Source organism: Podarcis pityusensis (assembly GCF_964106645.2).
Source record: "Podarcis pityusensis genome assembly, chromosome: 13".
Taxonomy (NCBI): Eukaryota; Metazoa; Chordata; class Lepidosauria; order Squamata; family Lacertidae; genus Podarcis; species Podarcis pityusensis.
In genome coordinates, this window is record NC_138038.1 from 44,556,035 (window position 1) to 44,565,978 (window position 9,944).

The 9,944-nt window shown below is 47.0% G+C and overlaps 1 protein-coding gene and 1 long non-coding RNA gene across 2 annotated transcripts in view; one reads left to right on the top strand and one right to left on the bottom strand.

Moving 5' to 3' along the window:
• Positions 1 to 9,944, top strand: part of PLOD3 (procollagen-lysine,2-oxoglutarate 5-dioxygenase 3) — a 32,086-nt gene that overhangs the window by 8,209 nt on the left and 13,933 nt on the right. The window contains 3 exon segments of the mRNA XM_080977765.1: positions 7,078 to 7,169; positions 7,907 to 8,043; positions 9,230 to 9,446. Of these exon segments, the coding sequence (XP_080833891.1) occupies positions 7,078 to 7,169; positions 7,907 to 8,043; positions 9,230 to 9,446 (446 nt within the window).
• Positions 5,648 to 9,150, bottom strand: LOC308461123. Its single transcript, XR_013978807.1, has 2 exons — positions 8,284 to 9,150; positions 5,648 to 6,103 (listed from the first exon to the last, which is right to left on the bottom strand). It is a non-coding gene; the product is annotated as an uncharacterized lncRNA (long non-coding RNA).

Here is a 9,944-nt window from a genome sequence, read left to right on the forward strand (position 1 = left end):
ACCAAACGCACCCTGGTCCTCTTTCTCCCCAAGGTACGGCTTTCCTCTGTGCAAATTTTACCCTCTGACTAAGAGGGACCTTCCCTTGTGAGCCAGAGGCCTCCTGACAGAGCAGCAGCCTTGGCCTTCCCCCAAGGCTGCATTCCTGATCCCCTGAAAGGCCCATTGAGGAGCCAGAGGCCCTGGCGCTGTCTGGGACCATCGGAGCCAAAAGGGGACGCTCAGGGCTTTAAAAGGAGGAGAGCAGAGGGGACCCAGGATGGAGTTACCACTTAGCTGTGCCAGGCCTCAGAGACACAGCTCTTGCGGGGGTTTTTTAATAGCTGGGAACGGCGAGGAGAGACAGGGCCCATCAAGATATCTGCCCATCACTCTTGTCTCAGGAAACTCCAAAGACAATGTGCCTTTTATTCTCATTTTAATTCCGTCCGCCATTAGATTGATTGCAGAGACTCGGCTCTGGATAATTGCTACTATTAAACCACTCTGCCCACATGGTGCATGGCCTTAGATATTGGACTAGGGTTCAAATCTCCACTCGGTCCCAGTCTAACCTACCTCGCAGGATTGTTGGAAGGATGAAATGAGGCAGGGGAGAGAATTGTGTCTAACTTCTTGAGGTGCTTGGAGGATAGGTGTGGCGTGCACATAATAAAATACGCAAATAAATGCCCCGTATTCTTGATTTTGCATTCTTGTGCAGGGTGAAGGTGGCGCAAAATGCCTCTCTGCCAAGTGTGGAATTGAGCAGCAAATGGAAATAAGAGACCAGATCCATTTGTGTCTTGTAAGGAATTTTAGAAAGAATCCTGGGGTTTTTCATTTTGCTTTTTTAAACTCCCTGAAACAGAAAACTAACACAGCAGGGCTCAGCTACCTTTCTTCCTGCATGTTCTTCATTTTGCAAGAAGTTTTTCAACAGGTGCATTTTTAAAACTGCTCTTTCCATGCCCACCCCTCGTATTCTGAAATGGCACCACCTGGTCAGGATTCTACAATTCCATTCTGACGCTTCCATTGACTGGGCTGGAACTTGAGATTTACCAGGATCCGCTGGCTTCCACTCTGGTCATGTAGGTTTCAGTGACGCTACCCTTGCTGTGTGGTCACAGAGGCTTACTGTGCCAATGTATGGATGCCATTGTGCCATGTAAGCATAGGAGGCCTCTGTGTGTGTTTGGCGAAGCCTGTGGAACTCATTGCATTAGATGGATTTTGCTCAGGTTCCCATCATTTCTGGAACAGCATCGAGATCTGTGGCTGATTCATCATTGGGGGGGGGGTGTCATTTTTTCCTTGAGGCTGTACTCACCTCAACTGCATGCCATTCAGCACTCTTTTACCAGCCTGTCATGCCTTACATTAATATAATAAAACAGTGGATATTCTCTGTTCCGCCTCCGTTCCTGATTTAGTCTACATGAGAGAACCCTGGAGCCTAATTTTCTTCCAATAGAGATTATTGGTCCCAAATGACGGGACAACATTGCATCCATCTTCCATAAATGGATTGATAAGAAGAGGTGGGAATTATAGGGACAGAACTACCCAAACCATAGAAATTTATTCATGTACATGACTACAGCAGCAAGAATGTTATTTGCCCCAAAAATTGAAAGAAACAGCCCCAGTGAATCAAGAATAGATACAAAAGCTTATGGAGTACGCAGAAACGGCGATACTTACCGGAAAAATAAAAAATCAAGATAACAAACTTTTTTATATAAAAGAATGGAAATGGTTTATTGAATATTTACAACAAACCGTAAACAGACAACAACATTGGCAGGATTATTGTAATAACCTGCAGTTTTATAACAGTGTACAGTCGTACCTTGGAAGTCGAACGGAATCCCTTCCGGAAGTCCGTTCGACTTCCAAAACGTTCGGAAACCAAAGCACGGTTTACGATTGGCTGCAGGAAGCTCCTGTAGCCAATCAGAAGCTGTGGAAGCCCCGTCAGACATTCGGGTTCCAAAGAATGTTTGCAAACCGGAACACTCACTTCCTGGTTTGCAGAGTTCGGGAGCCAAAACGTGCAAGTACCAAGGCGTTTGGGATCCAAGGTATGACTGTACATTTAATGTAGATCAATAAATGATTAAGTTAAGTTAATTTGGAATATGCAGAAAATAATAAAAAATACAAATTTAAGGAACCACAGAAAGAGGGGGAAGGAGGTCAAGTTTCGAAATGTCAAAATGATTGTAAAATTACTGAAATGTATAAAATTGAAAATCTCATATATATATATATATATATATATATATATATATATATTCAGGTAGGTAGCCGTGTTGGTCTGACGGATATAATGTCCAGTAGCACCTTAAAGACCAACTAAGTTTGTTCTTGATATGAGCTTTCATATCTGAAGAAGTGTGCATGCACACGGAATCTTATACCAAGAACAAATTCAGTTGGTCTCTAAGGTGGGGGGGGGGGGGTTGTGTGTGTAGAGAGAGATAGAGAGAGATACGAGGTGGGGAAAAGACCATAGCTGAGTGGTAGAGAATCTGCCCAGGTTCAATTCCTGATCTCTCCAGGTAGACCTGGGAGAGAGAGTCGCGTCTGAAACCCTGGAGGAGCCGCTGACTGTCTGAATCGCCAATCATGAATTGCGATGCCACAGTGGTTTTATGCAGGATAAGACAGAGATTCCTATGAGTCAAAAGGAACTGTGTTGGTGGGATGACTCACTAGGCCCCACTCCCCAGAAACCTGGCAATGGACCACTGGATCGAGACTTATTTCTCACAGCTGGTTTGAGCTGAAGATGCCATGGGAACCAGGAAGAGTCATTGGTCCCAGCAGAGTTACTCTGATGCTCTGAGCCAATGCTGCAGCTGTGTGGGTTGCAGCCGCCACTGCAAGAGAGGCTGTGCATGTGTGGTTTTTACATGCATGTGCAGAGAGAAGCCTTTCTCCTCCTAGAAATCCATTGCGTCCGTATTCATCTGTTTGTTGAGATGTGGAAGACCAAAATAGGGTTGGCGGGACCAGTCTAGTGCTTGGACAAATACCAGGAAATTTTTGCTGCTGTTTTAAAATTGTCAAATATTCCATGAAGCCATGAATGCCACTGTAGAGATCGTGGCTCACATAAAAATATAAATGATTTACAGTGTTGTTTGTCAGCAAGTACAAGAGTGAAGGTTCTTTTTCTGCTAGTAGTCTGACGTATTTCTCATTGGGGAAGGCTGCATGGCAGAATATCTGCTTTGCAGAAGATTCCAGGTTTAGTCTCTGGAGCATCTCAGACTGGGAAAAGACTCCCTGTCTGAAATGCTGGAATGCTGCTGCCGGTCTGAGCTAGATGGGCAGAAAACCACGCAAACGTTTAAAAAGCAGTCCCACAGATAAAAACACTTGAAGATGATTCGAACACAGATGGTGACTGGGTTGAGGTTCTCCACTTAAAAGCCTCCTTGGAAGAGGAAGCAGATTTCTCAAAAGACAACAGAGGCAGCACCTGTCTGATTTGCAAAGGGAGGGAATTTCAAAGGGAATGTATTGTTTTGGGTGCTGGCATCTGTCTGTCTCAAGAGACAATGGAGTGCGCCTCCAGGGGTGAAGCCAAACTGCTGGTTAGCAGCACTGAAATGACCCAAACCCGGGCAGTGTGTCTAGAAGTCCTGGGCTGCCCAGATGACAAGACCTCCCTTCCTGGCCTGGCTGATGTGATCCAAAGTAAAGCAGAGCAATACGTTTTCACCAGTTTGGCTGCAAAAGCTGCTGCAAGGAGGCGTACAAGATGCCAACCAACTGTCTTAGGGACTCCACTCCAGATTGGGGTAGGGTTCCTGAGCCTTTTTCTCTCTCAAAGATACCCCGCAAGGCAGCAGAAGTTTAGGATCAGTTTTCTCCCGCTTGGACTACTGCAATGCGCTCTACGTGGGGCTACCTTTGAAGTTGACTCGAAAACTGCAATTAATCCAGAATGCGGCAGCCAGACTGGTGACTGGGAATGGCTGCTGAGACCACACAACACCAGTCCTGAAAGATCTTCATTGGTTCCCAGTACGTTTCCGAGCACAATTCAGAGTGTTGGTACTGACCTTGAAAGCCCTAAACGGCCTTGGTCCTGTATACCTAAAGGAGCATCTCAACTCCCATCATTCAGCCCGGACACTGAGGTCCAGCGCCGAGGACCTTCTGGCGGTTCCCTCGCTGCAAGAAGTGAGGTTACAGGGAACCAGGCAGAGGGCCTTCTCGGTAGTGGCACCTGCCCTGTGGAACGCCCTCCCAGCAGATGTCAAGGCAATAAACAACTATTTTACTTTTAAAAGACAACTGACGGCGGCCCTGTTTAGGGAAGTTTTTAATGTCTGATGCTGTATTGTTTTTAATATTTGGTTGGAAGCCGCCCAGAGTGGCTGGGGAAACTCAGCCAGATGGGCGGGGTATAAATAATAAATTATTATTATTATTTTCCTTCTGCCCCTCGCTTCCCTCTACAGCACGTACAGAAACCCCATTCTTGTTTGTTGGACCCACTATTGGTCCCATCCCCTCAATCCGCCAGAGGCTGTCTTTGCATGCAGAGGAAGTCCCTAACTCACAGAGAGTTTGAGACCCACCGGCTACCCTCACCTGGTTTAGCCAGCCAGTCAAAGCCATTCCTGGGGTGTGTGAGCTGTCGCATGCTGACAGATTCTAGGAGCCACAGCTGAGAGCTGAGTGCAGACTGGGGGCCAAAGGTGGAGAAACTGCCCCAGAAGGAGCATGACATGTCCCTAATAATAATAATAATAATAATTTTATTTATACCCCACCCTCCTGCAGCTGGGCTCAGGGCGGCTAACACCAATAAAATAAAATCACAATAAAAACATAATAGGGGAAAAAGAGAGGAAGGGGGGAAAATCAATTTAAAATACAGGTTAAAATGCAGCCTCATTTTAAAATAGCTGATAAATCATCAAGACTATAAGGGGAAGGAAACATAAGGGTCAGACCGAGTCCAAGCCAAAGGCCAGGCGGAACAGCTCTGTCTTGGAGACCCTGCGGAAAGATGTCAAGTCCTGCAGGGCCAATGCTGAAAAGGCCCTGGCCCTAGTTGAAACCAATCTAACCTCCTTGAGGCTCAGGACCACCAAAGTCTTGTTATTTGTAGACCTTAAGGTCCTCTGCAGGGCATACCAGGAGAGGCGGTCCTATAGGTATGTGGGTCCTAGGCCGCATAGGGCTAGGTAACACCCCACGCAACCCAAAGGGAAGGTGCAACCACAGTAAAGGGCCTGTTCCTATATTGTGAAGAACAGGCTCCCTGATAAGATCTTCATGAGGCCTTCTCACAGTGATATATTGGGTATAGAAGGGGCAAATTGATCTTTTAGGTAGAAGAATATAGGGTTGCAGGCTTATTATGGATCCAGTCCTGAACCTGTAAGGTAGCCTTCCCAAACCTCGAGCTCTCCGATTGTTTTTGGGTCCCTTCCGCCCTAGCTGGCCAGTTGTGGCTGATGTCAGTTGTCGTCCAAAACATTTGGGGAGCACCAGGTTTGGGAAGGCTGCTGTAGGCTGACCCAAGTGTTCCTGCACAAAAGCCCGGGAGAGAAATGGCCCCGTGACTGACTTGCATTTAGAGGAAAACCTTGCTTCCCGTCTTTTAAATACAAATAGAATCATTATCATATCTACTAGCTGCACTATAACCAAGAGTTTATTTGTAATTAGTGTTCTTTAGCAAACCAGTTGATGGTTAAAAAAACATCTGCGTTGAAAAGTTTATGCTTTTCAAATGCACAACCCTTATTTGACCAGATCTCTTTCGCCTGGTTAGATGCCGGCCTGCAAACCAAAATTCTTTCTTTCCTTTGGTGCGTAAGAGCGAGTCAGCGAAAGAGCGGGTCACATCGTGCCTGGCCTTGGCTACTACTAGCAATGTTGTTTTTGGGAAGCTTCTCTGCTTACTCAACACGCTTGCAGTCGGCGCCCAGAATACGTGTAGTTCGTGGCTCTGGTGCGATCTGAATCTGGGTCCAATCCAAACACGCCTGCCTGCCTGAGCGCGCAAAATCTTCGCTCCTGTTAGCAGGGATCCCGGTGGTGTAGATCTCCTCCGCTCTCCCCCTGCTCTCCCCCTGGGCCTCTCTCCTCCCTGCAAGGATTAGAAGAGCATCTTTTCCAGCACTTAATCACCAGGAATGTGATAGTTTGTGAGAAGGTAGACAGAGGGAGATGGCCCTTAGGCTCTGTGCTACTGAGAGAGGAGGGGACACTTTGGTAAGCTGAGCTCTCAGTAGTAGAGAAGAATTTAGAAACCTTCAGTTGAAGGGTTCCTGAGGTGAAAGCTGGGCATAGTGTCGTGCGGTGGTTTTCAACTGGTCCAGAACCAAGGCCCACCTCTGACACATGCTCACCAAGCTGCAACATGGGACCCACTTTCACAATTTGCACTGTTGATTTACACTGTAGGATCCCATCTTAGGTGGGGGTTCACTTCCAAGGGTTCTGTGTATGCAGGAAAATCCCGCACATCCAAACCCAGGCAAGGGTTAAAAGCTGTTTCTGTGCTGGGTAACCCTAAGTGGATCCAGCGTAAAAAGAGCTTTTAATATTATTATTTGCATACCACCCTATAGCCATAGCACTCAGGTCGGTTCGCAACATAAGAATAAGATATAAAATTCACAAAAGACATAATAAAAAACAAAAACAAACCAATAAATCCCCCCCCCCCACACATTTTTGGATGTCAGTCAGCCAAAAGCCTGGTTTCAATCCTGAAGTCCTCCAGGGAAGAATGGGCTAACAATATTAAATTTCCAAGTTCATGTGTCCAAACACTTCGCCTCTCCACAAAGAGCTCTTACTAAATTCTCTACGATTGCTGGATTTGTTCAATCTGTGAATGCTTCCAAAAATCTTCAGGGGAAATATGCACTTATGGTGCCATCTTCTGCTTTTGAGGAACTGGCTTGGGGGGGGGGGGAAGCATTCTTAATTCCTACCTAGCTTTTTTTAGAACCCGAGATAGATCCTGGCTTTGATAGCCAAGGTGCAGTTTATATATGTAAATCCTCTGGTTTCCATTCCTGACTCTATTTGGGGAATGTGTGTTCCTATTTTCAGGCAAACTCCTGGTACTGACAGCTGCCACAGATGAAACAGAGGGTTACCAGCGCTTTCTGCGGACGGCCAAGTACTTCAACTACACTGTCAAGGTGTGAGAAACTCTGAAAATAGCAGATATTTCCTTTCCATTAAAATAATAAAAACATTTGAGGGGGGGAGGTAGAATGTAGAGCCAAAATTCAGCTCTTAATTTAACTGTCCCCGGATTACCTCAGCAGTCTTATTCTCTGGTACCTCATGGGGCATGACTGTATTGCAGCGGCCAGGGAAAACCTTTCTGAGCTTGAGGGCCACATTTCCTTACAGGAAACCTTCCAGGGGCCACATGTGAATTGATGGGGGAGGGGACAGAGGCAAAGGTGGCAGAGCAGCAGAGGAGATTCTTGCCTTTGCACAGTAGGCTATATTCCATCCCAGGGCAGGCCCAAGACGTTTTGGCACCTGAGGAGAACCACAAAATGGTGCCACCAGGGTGGGGTCCAACAGCATCTCCTCTTTGCCAAGAGGCCGCTGTAGAGGTGTCATTGGTGGGACTGCCATGGAGACAGCAGATCTATTCTCCAAGAAATGTCCCATTGTTGTCGTTGCTACCACAGCAGCAGGCAGCCCATTCCTTGGAAGATGGCTCTGTTGGCCTTGTGGATCTTGCCACCTGAGGCAAGATCTTGCCACCTGAGGCAGTCGCCTCACTTTGCCTCATGAGTGGGCCGGCCCTGTTCCACCCAGGCAAGGTGGAAGAGGCATTACCAGTCGAGGGACAGTTTTGCTTTAGAAGAAAATAACAAATTTCCACCCCTGTTGCTTTTGTGTCGTCATCATCCCCCAGACTCTCGGCCTAGGAGAAGACTGGAAGGGTGGGGACGTTGCGCGGACGGTCGGCGGAGGGCAGAAGGTCCGCTGGCTGAAGGCGGAAATGAAAAAACATGCCAATGAGGAGGACCTAATCGTCATGTTTGTAGACAGGTGAGCTCACAGATTCTCTCTGTGCCAGTCGCAACAACTTGACTGTGAGGGAGGCCTACGTCACAGGGTTGTTGTGAGACTTAACACTTACATGTTTGATCTGTTCATTTCATTGCACTTCTTTACTTTTCTTTTCTTTCTCTTCTGCCTGCGTGGGCCCCCAAACTCAGAGCAGGTGAGATGAGGATATAATATATTAGCTGTGCAGGTCACGAGGAAATAGTTGGTGTTGCACTTTACCTGATAAAGGAGTGATGGCGAGGTCAGGGTCTTTTCCATTTGGAGGGGGTGGGCATGGAAACGGGAGGAAACTGAAGCTTGGGATGGGGATATCCGTTCTCTGGGGAAGAGTGGCAGCCGACCATTTAATTCCCACCCAGATATTTGTGATTTATCACACTTTAATAGGTGACATTGGAAGACCTGTGTTCAAATCTCCCCACTTGGGTTTGTTTGTTAGCTTTGGGCAGGTCAGTTTCTTCTAGCCTAGCCTACCTCACAGGGTGGTTGTGCTTATAGAATTCCATCCCAACCTCCATCTGGAGTTCGTTGGAGAAAGCACATGGTTATTGAAATTGATGGGCAACGAAGAAGATAAAGGGTCTGGAAACCAAAAAGGCCAAATAGCCAATGGTTAAAGGATCTGGGTATGTTTAGCCTGGAAAAGAGGAGACTAAGAGGTGATAGGATAGCCATTTTCAAATAACTAAAGGGCTGCCCCATGGAAGATGCAGCAAGCTTGTATTCTGCTGCTCCAGAGGGAACGACCCGAACGAATGGATCCCATTGCAATAAAGGAGATTCTGACTAAAAACCAGGAAGAACTTTATGATGGTAAGAGCTGCTCGACAGTGGAACGGACTCTCTCAGAATTTAACGGACTCTCATTTATTGGAGGTTTATAAGCAGAGGTTGGATGGCCACCTGCCAGGGCTTCTTTAGACTTTGATTCCTGCATTTTCTGGGGGTTGGACTAGATGACCCCCCGGGTCCCTTCCAGTTCTGCAGTTCTAGGATTCTATAAAATGTTATATGAGTACTGTTAGTAATTATAAATGGGCATGCTCTTTTCCTGGAGACGGCCACAGGCTGAACTTGCAGTCCCAGCCTCACGATAAAGCATTGCCTTGCTCACCGGAGGCCCCTCGCTAAAAGCTCTCAATCTGCCCTCTTGTCTGCTTCCCAGCTACGATGTGATCCTGGCAGGCAGCCCCATCGAACTCCTCTGGAAGTTCCTGCAGTTCAAGAGCAACGTGGTCTTCTCGGCGGAAAGCTTCTGCTGGCCTGAGTGGTCGCTGGCTGAGAAGTATCCGCCGGTGGGCGTGGGAAAACGCTTTCTGAACTCTGGAGGTAAAAGGCCAGCTTCCCTTCCCTTGTCCCCCTCCAACTCCCCATTTAGCAAAGTAGCTTGAATTCTGTGCTAGGAAGGCCCACTGGAATCTGCCACTGGAATCAATTATGGAAAGATGCACATGGGTTTTGCACAATTAATATTCCGTTGCCGAGTGCCAGGTTTCCAAATAATACAGCGTTTCTTTAGCAAGCTGTGCGGGTTTGGATGGGTAGGTGAAACTTAAGAAGGAAAGCATTATACAGTGGTACCTCAGGTTAAGAACTTAATTCGTTCTGGAGGTCCATACTTAACCTGAAATTGTTCTTAACCTGAAGACCCCTTTAGCTAATGGGGCCTCCCGCTGCTGCCACGCTGCCGGAGCACGATTTCTGTTCTCATCCTGAAGCAAAGTTCTTAACCCGAGGTAATATTTCTGGGTTAGTGGAGTTTGTAACCTGAAGCATATGTAACCTGTAGTGTATGTAGCCCGAGGTACCACTGTATTAGGAAAGCATTATATTGGAAGAAGGAATGAGATGCTCCCTGGGGCTATAAAGACCTACTCTTC